The sequence below is a fragment of the Anomaloglossus baeobatrachus genome, chromosome 5 (assembly GCF_048569485.1).
Source record: "Anomaloglossus baeobatrachus isolate aAnoBae1 chromosome 5, aAnoBae1.hap1, whole genome shotgun sequence".
NCBI classification, from domain to species: domain Eukaryota; kingdom Metazoa; phylum Chordata; class Amphibia; order Anura; family Aromobatidae; genus Anomaloglossus; species Anomaloglossus baeobatrachus.
In genome coordinates this window covers 218,118,397-218,142,008 of record NC_134357.1, presented here as the reverse complement: position 1 = coordinate 218,142,008, position 23,612 = coordinate 218,118,397, and the positions used below count along the sequence as shown (strand labels likewise).

At 41.7% G+C, this 23,612-nt stretch overlaps 1 protein-coding gene across 4 annotated transcripts in view; it reads left to right on the top strand.

Moving 5' to 3' along the window:
- TUBGCP2 (tubulin gamma complex component 2) overlaps positions 1-23,612 on the top strand; it is a 948,782-nt gene that overhangs the window by 885,852 nt on the left and 39,318 nt on the right. For 3 of the 4 annotated variants that reach the window (XM_075349130.1, XM_075349127.1, XM_075349128.1), the window contains one exon: positions 22,821-22,949. The exons of the other annotated variant lie outside the window; for it this stretch is intronic. In XM_075349130.1, coding sequence (XP_075205245.1) covers positions 22,821-22,949 — 129 coding nt within the window. The remainder of the gene's footprint in view (positions 1-22,820; positions 22,950-23,612) is intronic. 4 annotated transcript variants of the gene reach the window in all.

Sequence of the window (23,612 nt, the reverse complement as noted above, 5' to 3'; positions counted from 1 at the left end):
TATAGCTGCATATACTTTAAAAGGAAGTAAATTCGGGACTACAGAACAGGAGAAGGACTTTGGTTTTCTGGTTACAAATAAGCTGAGCAGCAGTACTCAATATCAAGCAGCAGCTGCTAAAGCAAACAAGATTTTAGGGTGGAAAAAAAGAGAGATTAGCTCCCGTGATCCCAACGTATTGTTACCCCTCTATAAATCACTTGTAAGGTCATATCTAGAATATGGGATCCAGTTTTGGGCTCCACATTTTAAAAAGGACATTCAGAAGTTAGTTCAAAGGCGGGCAACTAGACTACTATAAGGAATGGAAGGCCTCCCATATGATGAGAGGTTGAAAAAGGTGGATTTGTTTAGAAAAAAGATGTCTCAGAGGAGATCTCATTACATGTGTGGTCAATATAAAGGACTGGCACATGACTAATTCCTTCCAAAGACAATACTAAGGACCGGGGGCATTCACTCTGAGTGGAAGAACAGCTATTCTAGCAGCTAAATAGGAAAGGGTTCTTTACAGTTAGAGCAGTCAGACTGTGGAATGCCCTACTCCAAGATTTAGTAAGGACAGATACTATAACAGCTTTTAAAAAATTGCTGGATGATTTCCTAAGTACACACAACATTGTCCATTATAAATGACAATGACAAAATGTATAATTAGTGGAGGAAGGTTGAACTAGATGGACCTATTTTTTTTTTTCAACCTATGTAACTATATGTAACTATGTAGCACCATGACATTCTTATGAGCCATTTTATCTTTCCGACCCTGGGTTGGGCAATTCCAAAGATTCCCCTGGATACTTCTGTGGAGACACGGGGGTCAGTGGGTGCTCTTGTCCGCTGGCCCGGCCACCTTTAGAAACACAGCATGGCCCAGGGCTCATCCCAACTGAACGCCCGACCTGCTTAACCACAGGCGGAACACTAAGACAACTCTGGTTGAGGGATTCACAATAGTAAGACTATTGGATCCCCAAACAATTAACGGAACTTACCAGCAAAACCACAAAATGTGTACGGCAACAGTTTCTCACCCTTCTGCTGGCTCACCAGGGATTAGAATGTCCATGCCTCAGAGCTTCCAGGGCTACTTACTCCAAACCAGCAGCACCCCGCTTTCGGCGGGCACCCACCTAGAATGGAATAATGCCAGATTTAGGCAGCTGGCTGAGGATCGCAAAGCCTGTAGTCAGGTGCCTGGATTGTGCCCAAGCTGGATTCCTTCCTTAGGTAGTCTTTGAAATCTCAGCCGAATCCTTGCATTTGGTGCTGAAGTCCATGTAGTATTATAATCCAGGTTCGGTTATGGCTTGCCAATCGGATCCGCAGATCCTAGATATGTAGCAAGAGTCTACCCGTGCAATGGACAGTCCTCCTTTTTATACCCCTAAGCTCTCCATTCAGACCATTGGGGTCTTCATGATTGGCGGACAAGACTGGGCTCTTATTGGCTAGATTTCAAGCCGTATTCAAAATATCCCTATAGTAATGGTCTCTGGTAGAGGTGAGGGAGAGACAGCTAAGTTACATCCCATCTAGCAGTACACATCATAATACAATGGGAGGTTCGCATAATTGAGTTGTCTGGGTGTCTGACCATCACTGGCCAAGGCAATTACATGAGTCAGCAAGAACTTTAACACTAGAAGTCCCAGAAATTTCGAGCTCCCCCCTGAAGTCCCGAAAGAGGGTCAAAATACCCTTAGTCCAAACTGACATAGAACTAACTAGAAACTAAATGGCTAAACTCAATGGAAAACAACTTCCTGTGGTGCGACAGTAATGGCCTTAATTACAGAACAAAAGACGGTGATTATAGGATGTTAGCTAAAATCCTTCAGGTCATTCGACCCATCTCTGGGTTCCAAAGGAAGAAATGTTAAATGACCCCTCTCTGGGACTTCTAGTGTTAACACTAGACTCCTAAGAGTCTGGTAGAAACAATGAGAGGCTTATCCCCGTTTATAAACAAGTTATCATATCTGGCTGGATTTTAAGAAACAACCCATGCTAGGCACTGACAGAGTCCATGTCGTCACATTCCTCAGTACACACAACATTGTCAGTTATAAATGACAAGGACAAAATGTATAATTAGCGGAGGAAGGTTGAACTAGATGGACCTAGGTTTTTTTTTTCAACCTGTGTAACTATGTAGCACCATCACATTCTTATGAGCCATTTTAACTTTCAGACCCTGGACACATATCTCAGGCACATTAGTTTCAAGAGATGTTTCACATCCTTATCACCCACCTGTACAGACAATAGCAGCTTGGGGCAGTATCTAATGAGGTTTCTTTCGACTTGAGTTGGTCATTAGCCAAGCTTTCTCTCTTTATATCTCTCTCACCCCTTCAAATCCTGAAGATTGTGTGGACTCTTTCTATGAACGCTTAGCTTTGGTTCCTTCCAAAAATGTTCCATTAGATTCAGGTCAGGTGATTAGCTGGGCCATTCTAGGAGCTTTATTTTCTTTATCTGAAACCAATATAGAGTTTACTTGGCTGTGTGTTTGGGATCATTGTCTTGGTGAGATTTGCACCCTCGTTGGACCGTTCATCCTTTGTTCAGTTTTTGCACCCCCGTCAGGATTATTGCTACTATGAACAGTTAAGCAACTTGAAGATTAAATGATCTCTAAAAGAGGAAATATTTCCTTTGTATTTTAGGTAAAAAAAAATCAGCTTTTACATTTTCAAAAATTCCTAAAAAAAAAGGGCTGATGCAAAAGTTTGCACACCCTTGTAGATTTGTGTGCTTTGATAACTTTCACCAAGATTTAACCCCTTCTTTGGTCATCTTGCATGCACTGCTCATTTTAGTTTTAGTCACAGATTTTCAATGATGTTCAGATCTGGGGGCTGTGAGGGCTATTGTAAAACCTACAGCTTGCGCATATTGAGGTGGTCTATTGTTGATTTTGACGTGTGTTTAGGATCATTATCTATTTGTAGAAGCCATTCTTTTTTCAACTTAAGCTTTTTTACTGATGGTGTTATGTTTTAATCAAGAATTTGTGGAAAATTGATTGAATCCATTCTTCTCTCTACCTGTGAACTCTTCCTCTTGTCATTGGCTGCAACACAACCCCAAAGCATCATTGATCCATTCCCATGCTTAATGGTTGGCGATATGCTCTTTTCCTGAAATGTTGTACCCTTTTTTCGCGACACATACAGTACAGACCAAAAGTTTGGACACACCTTCTCATCTCTAGAACAACTATTAAGAGGAGACTTTGTGCAGCAGGCATTCATGGTAAAATAGCTGCTAGGAAACCACTGCTAAGGACAGGCAACAAGCAGAAAAGACTTGTTTGGGCTAAAGAACACTAGGAATGGACATTAAACAAGTGGAAATCTGTGCTTTGGTCTGATGAGTCCAAATTTGAGATCTTTAAATCCAACCACCGTGTCTTTGTAGAAAAGGTGAACGGATGGTCTCTACATGCCTGGTTCACACTGTGAAGCATGTAGGAGGAGGTGTGATGGTGTGGGGGTGCTTTGCTGGTGACACTGTTGGGGATTTATTCAAAATTGAATGCATACTAAATCAGCATGGCTACCACAGCATCTTGCAGCGGCATGTTATTCCATCCGGTTTGCGTTTAGTTGGACCATCATTTATTTTTCAACAGGACAATGACCCCAAACACACCTCCAGGCTGTGTAAGGGCTATTTGACTTAGGAGAGTGGGATGCTACACCAGATGACGTGGCCTCCACAGTCACCACACCTGAACCCAATTTAGATGGTTTGTGGTGAGCTGGACCGCAGAATGAAGGCAAAAGGGCCAACAGGTGCTAAGCATCTCTGGGAACTCCTTCAAGACTGTTGGAAAACCATTTCCGGTGACTACCTCTTAAAGCTCATCAAGAGAATGCCAACAGTTTGCAAAGCAGTAATCAAAACAAAAGGTGACTACTTTGAAGAACCTAGAATATAAGCATATTTCCAGTTGTTTCACACCTTTTTAACCCCATTACGACAGCCTTACGTATTAAAACGGCAGCAAAAAAGGGTACATATTCCTTTCTGCCGTTTTAAAACGGCGGTCAGAAAAAGGTAAATAGCGCCCCCCCAGCGTCGGTAAATCTACGGGGTTTCAGCTACCGGGGATAGCTGAGACTCTGGAGATCACGATTCAGGCCGGTTTTTCCGGTCTCCAGTCACGTGATCACCGGTATTCACCATATACCGATGATCACGTTATAGTAAATGACAGCGCCGGTAAAAAATGATTTATCTCCCATCTGGCATGAACAAACATGTTAGATGGGAGATAAATATCCTACCCGGTCCCCCGGTGTCGCCAAAGTGCCCCCCCCGACCCCCAAACCCCTCCTGAAAATCCAAGATGACCGCGCGCACAGCGGCCGCATTTACCCTCTTCCTCTGCTTTGTCGCATGTGCCATGAGACATACGACAGAAAACTGCTCCCCGGGTCCTGCCAGGTCACCCCCTATATCACCCTGGTGTTCCCCGGTGACCCCCATACCTGTCGCAGCTCTGATCCCCCGCGGCCCCCACCTCCTTCACAGTGCACGCTGGTCACATGCTCAGAGCAGCTGACAGCTCAGCTTCCTGTGTTCAGAGACGCTGGCTGCTGCTCGCACTCTGCAGCTGTGACCCGGGGAGGGTGGGTGCCGTGTCATTGCACCCACTCTCCTCAAATGGAGGGTCTGCACTCCTAGGAAATGGGGGATATGTTCCCTGAACGTGCCCCCCATATTCTAGAAGGTCCAGAAGAGTCGTGGGACCCAATTTTTTTTTCTTTTTTTTTCAATAAATTGGTGAAAGAATGTTTTGGGGAGTGTTTTTTCAAATATTATTTTTTTTTGTTGTCATTTTTTTTTTTATTACTGCCAGTTAGTTATGTCTAGTATTAGATAGACGCTGTGACATAACTGATGGGCTTGTTGCCAGGTGATATTACACATCTGGTATCAACCCCATTTATTACCTTGTTTGCCACTGCACCAGGGCAACGGGATGAGTTGAGATGAAGCGCAAGGATTGGCGCATCTTAAAGATGCGCTACTTATGGGGCGGCTGCGGCCTGCTATTTTTAGGCTGGGAGAGTCCAATAACCATGGCTCTTCGCACCCTGAGAATACAAGACCCCAGCTGTCAGCTTCACCTTGGCTGATGATCTAATTTGGGGGGACCCCACGTTTTGTTTTGTTTTTTTTAATTATTTATTTATAAATAATTAAAAAAAAATGCTTAGGGGCCCTCCAAATTGATCACCAGCCAAGGAGAAGCTGTCAGCTGTGGTTTTACTGGCTACAGCTGTCTGCTTTACCCTAGCTGGCTATCAAAAATAGGGGGGACCCCACGTTGTTTATTTTAATTATTTTTATTGGGGGGGGCCTAAATACAAGGCTAGGCATCCTTTAGTGCCACATGAAAGGCACTAAAGGGCGCCAGCTTAGAATATGCAGGGGGTGGGACATTATATATGTTTGACATCTATCCATTCATCCATTGTAGCATTTTAGGCTATGTGCCCACAATCAGGATTTGCAGCGTTTTGGGCGCAGAGTATTTTTTCTGCGTCCATAACGCTGTGTTGTGCAGTAGAAGCACAATGGAAGGATTTTTAGAAATCCCATGCCCACTGTGCTTAATTTCTCCACAGCATAAACCGACCTGTGGTGCAGCTTCCGAGCCTCAGCATGTCAATTTATGTTGCGGAGACGAGAGTGTTCTTTGCAGGTAGAATAGAGCAAAAGTCCACAGCAGCCTGAACCTAAATTGTGGGCATGGGCAGCTGCGTTCTCCCGTGGACAACACTCACATCTCTGCAGGAAGGCTGACACTGTGTACTAGATGCCGTGTCGCTGGATCATGGCCAGATAGCCTAAAAGTGAGAAATTTGTTGCTACAGCAACATTTTTGTGAAGTACTTGTGGATTCAAAATGCTTACTATACTTCTGAATAAAATCCTTGAGGGGTCCAGTTTCCAAAATTGGGTCACTTGTGGGGGGTTTCTGCTGTATACGTACCCAAGGGGCCCTGCAAATGTGACATGGTGCCCGCAATTTATTTCAACTTTTCCAAAATTTAAATTGTGCTCCTTCCATTCCAAGCCCTCCCATTTATCCAAACAGAGGTTTTTGGCCACATGTGGGGTATCCCTGCGCTCAAAAGAAATTGGATAACAACCTGTGGGGTCCACTTTTGTTGCCTCTTGAAAAAGGGAGAAATTTGATGCTAAAGTAACATTTTTGTGAAAAAAATGAAAATTTTCAATATGGCAACCTAAGCTTGTCAAATTCTGTGCAGTACTCGTGGATTCAAAATGCTCACTATACACCTAGATAAAAGCCTTGAGGTGTGTTGTTTCCAGAATGGGGTCACTTGTGGGGGACATCCACTGTTTAGGCACTTTAGGGGCTTTCCAAATGCGACATAGCGTCCGCTAATGATTCCAGCCAATTGTGCAGTCAAATGGCGCTTCTTCCCTTCCGAGCCCTGCCGTGCATCCAAACAGTTGATTTCCACATCACATAAGGTATCAGGATACTCAGGAGAAATTGCACAATACATTTTATGCTGAATTTTTTCCTTTTACTCTTGTAAAAAAAAAAGAAGCTACCTGGTTGTAATAACAATTTTGTGATAATGTATTCTTTTTATTTTCACGGCTCAACATTATAAACTCTAGATAAATTCCTCGAGGGGTCTATTTACCAAAATGTGGCCACATGATGAGGAGCTTCACTGTTTAGGCACCTCAGGGGCTCTCCTAATGCAACATGGCGTCCGCTATTGATTCCAGGCAATTTTGCAGTCAAATGGCACTCCTTCCCTTCCGAGCCCTGCCGTGTGCCCAAACAGTTGATTTCCACCACATGTAAGCTAGCGCCAAACTCAGGAGAAATTGCACAATAAATTTCATGGTGATTTTTTTCCTGTTACCCTTGTGAAAAAAAGCTACCTGGTTGAAGTAACAATTTTGTGGTCAAATTTTATTTTTTTATTTTCATGGCTCAACGTTATTAAATTCCGTGAAGCACCTGGGGGTTCAAGGTACTCGCCAAACATCTAGAAAAATTCCTTGAGGGGCCTAGTTTCCAAAATGGGGTCACTTGTGGGGGGTTTCTGCTGTTTATGTACCTTAGAGGCCCTCCAAATGCGACATGGTGTCTGCAATCTTTTTCAGCCCAATTTCCTTTCCAAAATTCAAATATTGCTCCTTCCGTTCCAAGCCCTCCCATTTGTCCAAACAAAGGTTTCAGACCACATGTTTGGTATCACTGCGCTCAATAGAAAGTGGGGAACAAACTGTGGGGTCCAATTTTTGGTGTTACCTCTTGAAAAAGTGAGAACATTAGTGCTAAAGGAACATTTTTGTTAAAAAAATGAACATTTTCAATATGACAACCTAATGTTATCAAATTCTGTGATGTATCTGTTAGTCCAAAATGCTCACTATACCCCTAGTTAGAAGCCACAAGGGGTTTAGTTTCCAAAATGGGCTCACTTTAGGGGAGTTCCTGCTGTTTAGCTACCTTAGGGGACCTGTGAATGCAACATGGTGCCCGCAATATGTTTTAGCCAAATTTGCTTTCCAAAATTCAAATATTGCTCCTTTCGTTCCATGCTCTACCATTTGCCCGTACAAAGGTTTCCCACCACATTTGGGGTATCACCGCGCTCATAAGAAAGTGGGGAACAAAGTGTGAGGTCCATTTTTTGTTGTTACCTCTTGAAAAAGTAAGAAAATTAGTGCTTAAGCAAAATATTTAGGTAAAATGTTAATTTTCGTTTTTTTCCATTCCATATTGCTTTAGTTCCTGTGAGGCACCTGAAGGGTTAATAAACTTCTTTGATGTGACTTTGAGTACCTTCAGGGGTGCAGATTTTAGAATGGTGTCACTTTTGGGTATTTTCTGTCACACAGGCCTCTCAAAGTCACTTCAAATGTGATGAGGTCCCCAAAAAATTGGTTTTGTAAATTTTGTTGAAAAAATATGAAATTGCTGATGAACTTTGAACCCTTCTAACTTCCTAACCCCAAAAAAATTTGTTTCAAAAATTGCGCTGTTGTAAAGTAGACAAATGGGAAATGTTATTTATTAACTATTTTGTGTGACATAATTCTCTGGTTTATGGGCATAAAAATTAAAAGTTTGAAAATTGCAAAATTTTAATTTTTTTTGTCAAATTTCTGATTTTTTACAAAAAATGGCCTGGGCCTGGGCATTCAGTTCAAAACTGGCTTCGTCCTTAAGGGGTTAAGTATTTCATTCCACATGTTTTCATTCATAGTTTTGATGTCTTCAATGTGAATCTACAATTTTTAGAATAATGAAAATAAAGAAAACTCTTTGAATGAGAAGGTGTGTCCAAACGTTTGGTCTGTTCTGTATCTTTGATCATTGTGGCAAAAGAGTTCTATTTTAAATGTATTGTTCCACAGAACTTGTTTCCAAAATCCAACAGGCTTGTTTAGTTGTTCTGTTGCATAATTCTGACTGTAAATTTTATGGTGAGGACGCAGGAGAGGTTTTCTTCTGATCACTCTTCCATGAAGGCTATATTTGTGCAGGTGTCTCTGGAATTGTAGTACATTGTTTTACTGATCAGAATCTGCTAAATCTCCCTGAAGATCTTTTACAGTAAAGTGGGAGTTCCGATTTGCCTCCCTAGCAATCCTGTGAGCAACTGTCACAGAAATTTTGCTTTGTCTTTCAGACCTTATCTTGACCTCCATTTTTCCAGTAAACTATCATTTCTTAATTACATTTCAAACTGAGGAAAGGGTAACTTAAAAATGCTTATAGCCTTCATTTGCTTTGTGGGCCTCCACCATTTTCGTTTTCATAGTACTAGGCAGCTGCTTATAAGAACCCTTTGCCTGCTGTATTTTGGCACAATGTTAGAGGAGGCTGCTTTTTTTTATAAAGCTGGGAAATTTGTATCACCTGGCCTTTCCTAATGATGATGGCGAACAAGCCATAACCGTTGCAAGCGAATTAACGTCTTAATCACTCGACAACCAAATTTGTACCTATATGTCCTTGGTTATGTATTCCCCTTTATTTCGCGTACATGTCGCCATGTGTAGCTAACAGATGGGGTTGGCTGATGAGCTTTTTTAAGGAGGAGGAGAGTAGCCACAAAAGGCAACAGTTAAGCAACATGCAGCAAGAGAAATCTGACATTAACCATTGCTGCGCCAACAGAAAGCAAAGTCATTTAATATCAGCTCCCAGAGTAAGGTAAAACAAATAGAAGTTATTTAATCTGAAGTTATATCTGGTCTATTTGACAGGTCCAAATCCAGCAAACTATCTCCCCTGCTTGGTTCATCTAAAGGCCCCGTCACACTAAGCAACATCGCTAGCAACATCGCTGCTAACAAACAACTTTTGTGACGTAGCAGCGATGTTGCTAGTGATGTCGCTGTGTGTGACATTCAGCAACAACCTGGCCCCTGCTGTGAGGTCGTTGGTTGTTGCTGAATGTCCTGGGCCATTTTTTAGTTGTTGCTGTCCCGCTGTGAAGCACAGATCGCTGTGTGTGACAGCGAGACAGCAACAACTAAATGTGCAGGCAGCAGGAGCCGGCTTCTGCGAAGGCTGGTAACCACAGTAAACATCGGGTAACCAAGAAGCCCTGTCCTTGGTTACCCGATATTTACCTTTGTTACCAGCCTCCGCCGCTCTCACTGTCAGTGCCGGCTCCTGCTCTGTGCACATGTAGCTGCAGGACACATCGGGTTAATTAACCCGATGTGTGCTGTAGCTAGGAGAGCAGGGAGCCAGCGCTAAGCATTGTGCGCTGCTCCCTGCTCTGTGCACATTTAGCTGCAGTACACATCGGGTAATTAACCCGATGTGTGCTGTAACTAGGAGAGCAGGGAGCCAGCGCTAAGCGGTGTGCGCTGCTCCCTGCTCTGTGCACATGTAGCTGCAGCACACATCGGGTAATTAACCCGATGTGTGCTGTAACTAGGAGAGCAGGGAGCCAGCGCTCAGTGTGCGCTGCTCCCTGCTCTCTGCACGTGTAGCTCCGTGCGCTGGTAACCAAGGTAAATATCGGGTTGGTTACCCGATATTTACCTTAGCTACCAAGCGCAGCATCTTCCACGCGGCGCTGGGGGCTGGTCACTGGTTGCTGGTGAGCTCACCAGCAACTCGTGTAGCCACGCTCCAGCGATCCCTGCCAGGTCAGGTTGCTGGTGGGATCGCTGGAGCGTCGCAGTGTGACATCTCACCAGCAACCTCCTAGCAACTTACCAGCGATCCCTACCGTTGTTGGGATCGCTGGTAAGTTGTTTAGTGTGACTGGACCTTAAGAGAGGTATTTATCTTGAATTGTAGATAATAACTTGCAAGTTTTAGCACAACCTGAACATTTTATGTCTCACTGAATGTCTGGATAGTTGAAATCCCCCATAATAAGGACCCAATTATTATTTTTAGCTGCCCTTTCAATAATAATTGGGTCCTTATTATGAGGGATTTCAACTATTCAGACATTCAGTGGGACATAGAATCTTTGGGTTGTGTTAAATGCTGCAAGTTCTTATCTACAATTCAAGACATTTACCTCTATCATATGGTAGATGAACCAACTAGGGGAGATAATTTGCTGAATTTGATCTTGTTAAATAGACCAGATATTATTTCATATATATAGGTCCGGGGGCACGGATACCACTGAGGGGACATGTACAGTACTGGGGACAGAGAGGCTGCCAGTCGTCCTCTTCTAGGATGTGAACACATGGCATGCTTCCCCACCCACAAACTACGTCCTCCACACGCTGGCATTTGCCTTTTCCATCAGTGTATGTCAACACTGTTTACGCATGCTCGCAGCACACATTAGGGTTTAAAGACGCATTAGCTTGCAAGATGTGGCTGCTGACTGAGCACAGCGGTCCGCGGGAATCTGCCCGAGCGCCATAGAAAAGATCATCAGATGGGATCAGAAGTTCTTCACCTCTACATTAGCCCCTTTTTCCCATGTTTCTCCCAGACCCATCAGAGCATCACTATTGTAAACCCATCAGAGGCTAGCCAATTGACTTTCGTCTCATGTGGACGTATGTGGTTTCACGATTATGAAGCATATGAGCCATTTCCACTGCCAGAACTGCTAGACCTTGTGATGAACTCACTTATTGACTTCGGTACTTTGGATGTACATCTACGTCTTGGCTTTTGAATAAATAAATGGACTTCATTTTGTATTTTTCCAGCTGTCATGGCACTCACATGGTGCAGTTTGGCATTTTATTTTGCCCAAGAGACCACTATTGATGAGCTGCATGATGCTGTTTCTCTTTTCTTGGGACGTTTTCTTCATGGCTGCTCCTCAAATCAAACAAGTGACCTTTCGCTTGGGAATCCACTTAAAAACCCACTGCGCTATTAGGGAATGTAAGAGCAGGTTGTAATTTGTAGTATATAGGAAAATAAAAGAAAATAAAAAATATTTTTCCACCACTTGGCGGAAATCATTAACAATGTACTGACATGACAAGAATCTGCATAACTAATCATATTATAATAATAATAATAATTTTTATTTCTATAGCGCCAACATATTTCGCAGCGCTTTATAATTCAGAGGGGACATATACAGACAATATGAGACAATACAAAATAACCAAATTAAGATACCAAGAGGAGTGAGGGCCCTGCTCATAAGCTTACAGTCTGAGGAAATAGGGGAGGCACAAAAGGTGAATGGGGGGAGAAAAGCTTGTCATATATGGTCCAGCCATCGATTTAATAGGGGATTCAAAACCAGCTGCGTGGACTGGTCGCCAGTCAGAATTTATACAGGTACAGAGTGTAAAAAAGTACATGGAGAGGAATGGAATCAGAAGATACAGGGGACAAGAATTGGAAGTAAATTTTATGAAGGGCAGAAATGGACTAGATTAGATCAGGGCGGTGAGGTGATTGGTAGTCTAAAGAAATGCATTTTTAGGGCCCGCTTAAAGGTATGGATGTTGGGAATTAATCGGATTGTTCTTGGTAGTGTGTTCCAGAGCATAGGCGCAGTTTGTGAGAAATCTTGAAGACGGTAGTGGGAGTTTCAAATTGTTGAGGATGTCAGTCTTAGGTCAAAAGCAGAGCGGAGGGCATGGGTGGGATGATAGACAGAGATGAGGAAGGAGATGTAGGGTGGGGCAGAACTGTGGAGATCTTTGTGAGTGAGAGTGATAAGTTTATGTTGGGTTCTGTAGCGGAGCCAAAACCACACAAAATACGTACTGAGGTATCTCAATTAAACAAACCACCAAAACTACCTCAATTTCAATTTTATTAAATATCTAGGTTTAAAAAAAGACACACTGGTATCCTCGCATTCAACATATAACAAAGGTGTGTGACGGTGCCAGTGAGTGCTGTACTCGTACCAAACAGGAGCAAGTGGGGAATATATCGAATATATCTGATGGAGATTCCAAGATCTTAATCTTATAGGTGGATAGGGGGGGTGGGCTACTAGGTTACCCTTACTTTGCCCTTCCTACCAACGGAGGGTGCCTTAAGTTTTTGAACACCCTCTGTTCCAGATGACTGACCCTAACTCTCCCTAATATAAGCCAGCAGGGCACCCACCACCAAAGCCAGGTGTAAACAAAACGTGATAACAAACCACGTGTACAACACTCAACAAATGTGTTATAATAAAAATGGATTCCTGACCAATAAATAATTCTCTAGTCAGATAATTGATATTGTGTGAGGACAAGAGCCGAGGGGTCCACATGAATTGGGCCCACTCAACTCTCCCGATGCATTCCCCCCCCCCTAACACAATGAAAGGGGGATCATCAGGAGATTTGTAAACAGTGACTTTCAGTAGGACACACAGAATATTGTTGCCAGTCAGGGGTACTAATAAAGAGGATTCGTTTCAACAGAATCAACCAATTGACACATGGATTAATATCCACTAGTTCCTGTCTTAAAGTACATCCCAAATTGGCTGAGATAACTAGTTATAAAAATATCTTCATCGGATGATTCTTGTAAAACAATCTCTAAACACTGGCATTTCAGGGGCAATCCCCTATTAAGCTCTGGCTCTTAATGTGCACGGAAAGAACACATGCAAATGGTCACACAGATATCCATGTCTGCAAGTATATTTCCTAGGGCAATCCTGCAAGCCAAAAAAATCGCCTGGTCTAATGATGCCTCAGAGAATATAAAACAGCTTTTTTCCCTGGTCGTACCACAGCTCAACCTACAAGGATAAATTAATCCCGAGTGCCATCGCACATCTAAACGTAGGGAGCAGTGATAAAAATGTCCTGGTACCGCATTTCTGTGTTCCCAAGCTTCACTGTTCTAGGGAACACAGAAACATGCGGTACCAAATTCTAGAGATTTTTTTGATGTGGAATAGACATGAACGAGCGAGTGAACAAATATGGGGAGTGAAAGAGAGATCGGAGTGAAATTTAACCCCAAGACAGCGGGCTTGCTGCTGGGGTGTAATGGTAGAACCAGACACAGAAATGGTAGTATTGGGTTTCGGAAGGTTGGGGGAGGGAGGAGACATGAGGAGTTTAGTTTTTGACAGGATCAGTTTTAGATAGAGGGAGGACATGATTTTGGAGACGGCGGACAGACAATCAGTAGTATTTTGTAATAATGCAGGTGTGATATCAGGAGAAGATTTGTACAGCTGGGTGTCATCAGAATAGAGATCGTACTGGAAACCAAATCTGCTGATCATTTGTCCAAGAGGGGCAGTGTATAGAGAGAAAAGGAGGGGGCCTAAAACTGAATCCTGAGGAATCACGACCGTAAGGGGAAGAGGAGAGGAAAAGGAGCCGGCAAAAGATACAGTGAATGAGCGGTCAGAGAGGTAAGAGGAGAACCAATAAAGAATGATGTCCTTGAGTCCAATAGAGCTTAGCATAGTGAGGAGGATCCACAGTATCAAATGCAGCAGAGAAATCCAGGAGAATCATCAGGGATTAGTGACCATTAGATTTAGCTGTTAGTAGATCATTAGAGACTTAGTAAGAGCAGTTTCAGTAGAGTGCAAGGAGTGAAAACCGGATTGTAGAGGGTCAAGGAGAGAGTTATCTGACAGCGGATTAAACGGGAGTGGACCAAGCATTCCAATAGTTTGGAGATGAAGGGGAGATTAGAGACAGGTCTCTAGTTAGCGGCACAATTTTGGTTCAGAGACTGTTTTTAAAGTAATGGGTGTATGCTGGCATGTTTGAAGGAAGAGGGAAAGACACTAGAGGAGAGAGAGATTGAATATTTTAGTTAGGTGAGTGGTGACAGGTAGTAGGGCGAGAGGATGCAAGGAGCCTAGTAACTTCTTCTGTGACTGGATCAAAGAGTGAAAGTGAGCTAGATGAAGTGTAGGAGCGCAAACAATTTGTGGTGTTATGAGGCTGTGCGTAAATTTCCTGGCATATATGGTCCATTTTTTCTTTAAAATAATTAGCCAGGTCGTCTGAGCTGAGGTTGGTCGTTGGGGCCAGAACTCTTGGTCCGAGGAGGGAATGGAAAGTATCAGTCATTTAGGATTGTTGGCTAGAGAGATGATGAGGGTGTTAAAGGACGCCTGTTTGGAGAGGGGAAGGGCAGCATTGTATTTTTTGAGCATAAACCTATAATGGATTAAATCTTCGGCTAAATTGGATATTCTCCACAGATGTTCAGCGCACCTGGAGCACCGCTGGAGAAAGCGTTTTTGCAAAGTGTGCCAGGGCTGCGGTCATCTGCGCCAAGTTGCTCTGCGTATAGCAGGGGCAGCTTCATCCAGGGTGCTCTGCAGGGTTTCATTATAGTGTTTTACAGCGGAGTCAGGACATGAGAGGAAGGATATTGGGGCCAATGATGACTGCAACTTCAGACATTTCTGAGTGTTAATGACATGTATATTCCTATATGGGAGGTAAGTGGGGGTGTCCTGAGTGGGTTTACAGCTCTTGACCAAGAATGAAAGAAGGTTGTGGTCAGAGAATGGGAGGGAGGAGTTAGTAAATTCATGCACTGAGCAGAGGCGGGAGAAGACCAGTTCCAGCCTATTCCCGCCTTCATGTGTAGGACAGTTTGTTAGTTGTGAAAGGCCAAGAGAGGAGGTTAGAGATAAAAGATGAGCGGCAGCTGGGGAGAGAGGATCATCAATAGGGATGTTAAAGTCCCCCATAACAAGAGTGGGGATGTCACAGGCTAGGAAATGTGGAAGCCAGGTGGCGAAATAATCCAAGAACTGACTGGTTGGGCCTGGAGGGTGATGTACAACTGCTACTTGCAGGGTGAAGGGTTTGTAAAGCCTGAAGTGTGGACCTCAAAAGAAGGGAAGATAAGTGCGGGGACAGGAAGGATGACGTAAAAGTTTCAGTTTGGGGAAAGCAGCAGACCAACACCTCCACCTGATCTGTTGTCAAGTCTAGGGGGGTGAGAAAATTTTAGGCCACCATATGAGAGAGCAGCAGTGGTGGTGTCTGACTGCTGAATCCAGGTCTCAGTAAGAGCCAGGAGGTTAAGGGAATTGGAAAGGAAGAAATCGTGGATGAAGGAGAGTTTGTTACATGCTGAGCGCGTTCCAAAGTTAAGAGACAGAAGGCATGCAAGGAAGATTAATGAGATTGAGGGGTTTTCTGAGTATGCCTGGGAAGGAATTGAACTTAGTATTCTAAGAAGGGTCTGGATTATGTGAAATATCTCCTGCTAAAAGGAGGAGAATAGAGAGAGTGAACATGTGGTTAAGCGATTTATGAGAGTGTCTATTATGCTGCATGGTGGGAGTGAATGGATCTGTATGGATTATAATTTTGAAAAGAGTGTGAGAGCAGTACAGCGGAGAGGGGAGGAGAGATGCTGATATGGATGCAGTGCACTGGGTGTGTGAAAGGGCGGTAGAAATGAGGGATTGAAGCCGCTAGCATATAAATGATACAAATACATAGGGTGAAAAAAAACCTTAGAAGTAATTCCTATATAAAATCAGCGCTGAATTAACACTAGAACTACTGAGTCCAGTAGTTCTAGTGTTAAGGGTTAAAGATTATTTATTTCTATCCTTATTCTAGTAAAAAAAACTTGCGATAATGATAAACAAAAGGGCACATAAAAACACACAAACAACAATACATAAACTTAGAAAAATTATTCCTCTAAAAAGTTGTGGAACCCCGGCCGGCGGCTACCACATTCAGATAGAAAAACATTTTTTTGTTTGTGATAAAAAGCGATTATTTTGAAGAAGGGTTTTTTTTAAAAAGTAATAAAAAAGGGTCCAATGAGTATTTTTCCAGTGGTACAGTCCGTTAAGGTCAAAACAGTATTTTTGAAGTTTGTTAAACTTCACAAGAAGAGCTACAACTCCTCCACGTATTGCAGATATTAATAAAAGCCACGCTCTCCACATAAACCAAGCTCCCCTTGGTATGTTTAAACTTCACACACTCCTAGTGCTGAGCCACAGGAGTAAATGCAGGAATGCAACAATACACCAGGACACCCGTGACAGATGCCCAGTGCAGGTTACCTGACAAACAATACCGACCAGGAGATCCCAAGGCAGTGCAGTCTCTGCGCGATGTAGCTTTCTCGTGCCTGGATAGAGTTCTTTAAACGAAATCTCCCTGTCCGGAATCCTATGCCTTGAGACACAGATGCTGGCAGGACACGGCTCCGTTCTGAGAAAGCAGGGAGATTATTCTTTTCCGGGGTTAGAAGTTCTTCCAAGGCACGGGTGAGAAGGTTTTTCCTGAACTGTTTGGGCGTCCACCCGTTATACAGATTAGGAATTTAGAGGTCTAAAATGGATCGGACAATTAAGCCTTCACCGCAAATAGACTGAGCAAAATCCAACGCGCGTTTCGGGGGCATTATCGGTCCCCTTCCTCAAAGATGGCTCAGTCACTCCATTGGATGTTATTTATAGTTTAATTAAATTAAGATTCATCATAATAAAAAATGCATAAACCATGTATAAATCCACATAAAAGGTCCATATATACGATACACATTCAGTGCGGGGGTTTTTTGGCAGGATTTTTCCTCTTTCTAAAAAACAGCGATTTTTTTTTTGCAATTTTTGTGCGGTAATCACAAAACTCCTTATGACATACCATATTAAAACGTAAGGACTCTATGCAACCTGTACAGTAAAAGATATATCTACAGTCATATGAAAAAGGTTGGGCACCGCTATTAATGTTAACCTTTTTTCTTTATAACAATTTGGGTTTTTGCAACAGCTATTTCAATTTCATATATCTAATAACTGATGGACTCAGTAATATTTCTGGATTGAAATGAGGTTTATTGTACTAACAGAAAATGTGCAATCTGCATTCAAACAAAATTTGACAGGTGCAAAAGTATGGGCACCCTTATCAATTTCTTGATTTGAACACTTCTAACTACTTTTTACTGACTTACTAAAGCACTAAATTTGTTTTGTAACCTCATTGAGCTTTGAACTTCATAGGCAGGTGTATCCAATCATGAGAAAAGGTATTTAAGGTGGCCACTTGCAAGTTGTTCTCCTATTTGAATCTCCTATGAAGAGTGGGATCATGGGCTCCTCAAAACAACTCTCCAATGATCTGAAAACAAAAATTATTCAACATAGTTGTTCAGGGGAAGGATTCAAAAAGTTGTCTCAGAGATTTAATCTGTCAGTTTCCAATGTGAGGAACATAGTAAGGAAATGGAAGAACACAGGTACAGTTCTTGTTAAGCCCAGAAGTGGCAGGCCAAGAAAAAATATCAGAAAGGCAGAGAAGAAGAATGGTGAGAACAGTCAAGGACAATCCACAGACCACCTCCAAAGACCTGCAGCATCATCTTGCTGCAGATGGTGTCAATGTGCATCGGTCAACAATACAGCGCACTTTGCACAGGGAGAAGCTGTATAGGAGAGTGATGCGAAAGAAGCCGTTTCTGCAAGCACGCCACAGAGTCGCCTGCGGTATGCAAAAGCACATTTGGACAAGCCAGTTACATTTTGGAAGAAGGTCCTGTGGACTGATGAAACAAAGATTGAGTTGTTTGGTCATACTAAAAGGCGTTATGCATGGAGGCAAAAAAACACGTCATTCCAAGAAAAGCACTTGCTACCCACAGTATAATTTGGTGGGTAGCAAGTGCTTTGGGGCTGTGTGGCCAATGCCGGCACCGGGAATCTTGTTAAAGTTGAGGGTCGCATGGATTCAACTCAGTATCAGCAGATTCTTGACAATAATGTGCAAGAATCAGTGACTAAGTTGAAGTTACGCAGGGAATGGATATTTCAGCAAGACAATGATCCAAAACACCGCTCCAAATCTACTCAGGCATTCATGCAGAGGAACAATTACAATGTTCTGGAATGGCCATCCCAGTCCCCAGACCTGAATATCATTGAAAATCTGTGGGATGATTTGAAGCGTGCTGTCCATGCTCGACGACCATCAAACTTAACTGAACTGGAATTGTTTTGTAAACAGGAATTGTCAAATATACCTTCATCCAGGATCCAGGAACTCATTAAAAGCTACAGGAAGCGACTAGAGGCTGTTATTTTTGCAAAAGGAGGATCTGCAAAATATTAATGTCACTTTTATGTTGAGGTGCCCATACTTTTGCACCTGTCAAATTTTGTTTAAATGCGGATTGCACATTTTCTGTTCGTACAATAAACCTCATTTCAATCCAGAAATATTACTGAGTCCATCAGTTATTAGATATATGAAACTGAAATAGCGGTTGCAAGAACCCAAATTGTTATAAAGAAAAAAGGTTAACATTAATAGGGGTGCCCAAACTTTTTCATATGACTGTATATTCATACGACAGTATGCGATATTACTATCTGCATCATACAACCTAAAGATGCAAAAAATAGAAAGATAAATAAATTTGTAAAAATGTATATAAAAATTTTTTTTTGAGGTAAAAGATATTGGCATTTTTTTATTGTTCCCAATATTGTTCAATTTAAAAACTAAATGAATAAATACATATATAAATAAAGATAAAAGGGGCGTATGGGCTAATTAAAAGCAAAGAGCTCAATATCATTATTAAGTCCATTAGGTTTTAATGTGTTTAATTCAAAATCCATTGACTTTCAGCTCTAGACATCTTTTTTTATAAAGTCACCTCCCCTCCAATCCTTCATTACTCTCTGTATACCCCAAACCTGAGATCCCCTAAATGATCCTCCCTGTTTTAATAAATAGTGTTTAGATAAAGGATGTTTGCTACATTTATTTTTAATATTTCTAATATGTTCACCAACTCTTCTACATACGGGTCTTATTGTCCTCCCAATATATCTTTTTTGACAAGGACACTGGATACAATAAATAATTCCTTTTGTCTGACAGGTGATTAGGTCTCTAATGATGACTTCTTCTTGTCCTTTCAAAAAATGTTTTCGTGTTATATTTTTAGTATTTTAGAAACAATACATTTTCTACATGGAAAGTAACCTTTCAAATTGCATATACCTCCTTTATTCTGTAGTTTATTTCTACCCTTCCGTATAGTTGGTGCTTCTAAATTGCCTATATTATTAGCCTTCCTATAGACAAATTTTGGGAGGGGGGGCAAAAGGTCTCCAATTTTTTTTATCTTCTTTAAGGCGGTTCCAATACTTTTTGACTATTTTTTAGAAACCTTACTTGTGCCGTATATTGCAATATTATGGGTATATTCAATTCATTTGGTTTATGTGTCACAGGTTCGATAATTTTTTTCTGGAGTAGGTTCTTTCTTTGGATTTGTTTAGTCTGTTGGTATATTCCATCCATGAACCGCTCCTCATACCCTTTTTCTGCAAACTTATTGGATAGATTAACCGCCTCTGATTCAAAGTCCTCCATTTTACTGCAGTTCCTATATGCCCTGATGTATTGGCTCTTTGGAACGTTAAGGAGTCAGCTGGGTAAGTGACAGCTAGTTAATGAGATGTAACTGTTACTATCCATTGGATTTTGATAGGTCTTAGTTTCAATCTTGCCATTTTCAATAAAAATGTTCAGGTGAAGAAAATTAATCATTTTTTTACTGAATGAGGAGGTAAATTGTAGGTGAAACTCATTCACATTTAGACCCTCCAAAAATTCAAGGAGGGAACTTTGGTCACCTGACCATATAAACAAAATACCGTCGATGAAGCGACGCCAGAGGACCAGGTTTTCCCGAATCACGCCACCAGGGTATATGGTGGACTCTTCCCACCATCCCATATACAAATTTGCATAACTCGGTGCGAACCTGGTCCCCATGGCTGTGCCCCACCGCAGTAAAACTATTGGACACCATTACGGAAATAATTATGGTTTAGGATAAATTGAATACAGTCCCCCAAAAGATCAACCTGTATTTGCGGATAAAAACCAGATTTGGTCAAAAAATATTTGGAAGCTTCACAGCCTTTCTCATGTTCTATAATAGTATAGAGTGAGGTAACATCAATTGAACCGAAAATGTAGTTCTCCCCCCATTTTACTTCCTGTAAAAGCTGTAATACCTGAGAACTGTCTTTCAAATATGCAGGCAGCAGTGGAACACACTTTTGGAGATGGATATCTATATATCTTGAGAGGTTGGCTGTTAAACAGCCGATCCCTGAAATAATAGGGCACCCCGGTGGATTCAGTAACGTTTTGTGTATCTTAGGTATATGATAAAATACTGCCAACCTAGGGGCTTGATTCCTTATATATAAAGCCTCATCTTTATTTACAATTCCTTTGTCAAGGCCCCTTTTAACCAGGGAATTTAGTTCTTCCTTATAGATATTTGTAGGATCAGTTGTCAAAACCTCATATGTATTCTTGTCTCCCAAAAGTCGAGCTGACTCTTTCTCATAGTCCACCAGGTCCATAAGGACTATGCCCCCACCTTTCTCCGCCGGGCGTATTATAATTTCTTCATTATCTTGCAATTGTTTAATTGCAAGTTTTTCCTTTTGTGTTAGATTGTTACAGATCCCATGTTTTTTAGGTTTTTTAATCTGTCTAATGTCATTAAGGACACATTTCTGAAAGGTGAGGAGTGAATCTGAGTACTCGTTTACTGGGTGAAAATTAGACTGACATATAAGATCAGTGTTTTTTTATCATTAAAATAGGCAACAAACGAGGAGTATTCCCTAGTTGTCTCAATGAAGGGTTTTTAAAAAAATATTTTTTTCAGAGCTAGTTTCCTCATAAATTGCTTAACCCCAATAAACACTTGGAGTTTGTTAAATCCTGTGGACGGTGCAAATTTCAACCCTTTCTGTAATAGGTCTCGTTAGTAGTTAACTGATAATGACTAAGTTTAAAAATCTTTTGCGGATCCTTTGTTGTTTGGCCAGGATATATAAAATCCTGCCAAAAACCCCCCGCACTGAATTGTGTATCATATATATGGACCTTTTATGTGGATTTATACATGGTTTATGCATTTTTTATTATGATGAATCTTAATTTAATTAGACTATAAATAACATCGAATGGAGTGACTGAGCCATCCTTGAGGAAGGGGACCGATAATGCCCCCGAAACGCGTGTTGGATTTTGCTCAGTCTATTATTTGCGGTGAAGGCTTAATTGTCCAATCCATCTTAGACCTCTAAATTCCTAATCTGTATAACGGGTGGACGCCCAAACAGTTCAGGAAAAACCTTCTCACCCGTGCCTTGGAAGAACTTCTAACCCCGGAAACGAATCTCCCTGCTTTCTCAGAACGGAGCCGTGTCCTACCAGCATCTGTGTCTCGAGTCATAGGATTCCGGACAGGGGAGATTTGTTTAAACAACTCTATCCAGGCATGAGAAAACTACATCGTGCAGAGACTGCACTGCCTTGGGATCTCCTGGTCGGTATTGTTTGTCAGGTAACCTGCACTGGACATCCGTCACGGGTGTCCCGGTGTATTGTTGCATTCCTGCATTTACTCCTGTGGCTCAGCGCTAGGAGTGCGGGAAGTTTAAACATACCAAGGGGAGCTTGGTTTATGTGGAGCGCGTGGCTTTTATTAATATCTGCAATATGTGGAGGAGTTGTAGCTCTTCTTTCTTGTGAAGTTTAACAAACTTCAAAAATACTGTTTTGACCTTAACGGACTGTACCACTGGAAAGATACTCATTGGACCCTTTTTTATTACTTTTTTAAAAAAAACCTTCTTCAATATAATCGCTTTTTATCTCAAACAAAAAAATGTTTTTCTATCTGAATGTGGTAGCCGCCGGCCAAGTTTATGTATTATGTTTATGTTGTTTGTGTGTTCATGTGTCCTCTTGTTTATCATTATCGCAAGTTTTTTTACTAGAATAAGGATATAAATAAATAATTATCTTTAACCCTTAATTCAGCGATGATTTTATATTGGAATTATTTCTAAGTTTTTTTTCTCACCCTAGGCAAATTTGGGGGTTTTGCCTGAAAATCTAGCTGCAGAATTATAGGAAAATTGGGTGTGAGCGCTAACCATTATCCTTTGGAAATACATAGGATGGAAACATTTTGCAATACATAAAAATTTGGAGCAAGTTTGTTTGATTGTTTTTCATGCCTTACCTGTCTCCTGCCCGGTATAACTGACATGATTAACTGCTGTGCACTTATTAAAATCAGCCCTTGTTTAAAATCTGCACAACTGCCCCCTGCATAAATGCTCCCCCTTAGCTAGGTTTACTTATATCATATGCTAATTAGTTGCAAATCAGATTTATGTATGAGATAGCCAAGATGATTGCCTATAAAATGAAGATAGCCTGACGCTCAAAACTATGGTAGATGCTGAGTTATGGAGCCTGAAAGTAAAACATTTTTACCCTTTTGCTCATCAGTGTAATTGCTAAATTTTCCTTTTTGTCAGAGTTTTACACTGAGGATGCAGGTGCAGACAGAGATGGAGCAGATGACGCTTGTGCATGGTACAATGATGGATCCACCCACACAAAATGAGAATGAAGAAGTGGCATTGAAAGAAAGGCTCATATCTAAGGTAAATATATTTATCCCCTTTGAGGGAGTTAGAGAAACTAAACATTTTTTGTTATATTTAATTTTTGATCAACCTTTGGAAAGTTTTATTTTTTAATGTACTTCCTGGTGACATGAGGGTCAGTGGGTGCTCTTGTATGTTGGCCTGGCTGTCTTCATAAAGACAGCATGGACCAAGGCTCATCCCACTGAACACCCATACTCCTTCCCCATGGGCAAAACACTACTCAGACAACACAGGGTGAGGGAACCACACATTGGTAAGATTTTATTGGTTCACCAACAGACAAAAACATATCATACATTCCCAGCAAAAACACAAGATAGTACTGTCATGGGTATGTCCCACTCTGGCAAGACCTTTGGCAAGTTTGGGACCAGAAGAAGCCAATACCTCATTATGTGCATGTCTGCAGCTTGTGTTTTAGTGAATCTACTTTTTGTGCTGTAGGGGTTAAAGACCCTTTCCTATATGGCTATCCTTTGTAGGCTTAATCTCAGGTACAACTCTATGGGATTGCTCCCTTTTGCTATAAAATGTCACATGTCTTACCATCTGAAGCTGGTTATAGAATCTCATAGGAAGAAGTCTCTGGAAGAAGCTGAGGGGTCGTGACAATTGCAGCTGTGGTGTTTAGGTGCAATTGTCTTTTTTCCTTCAATC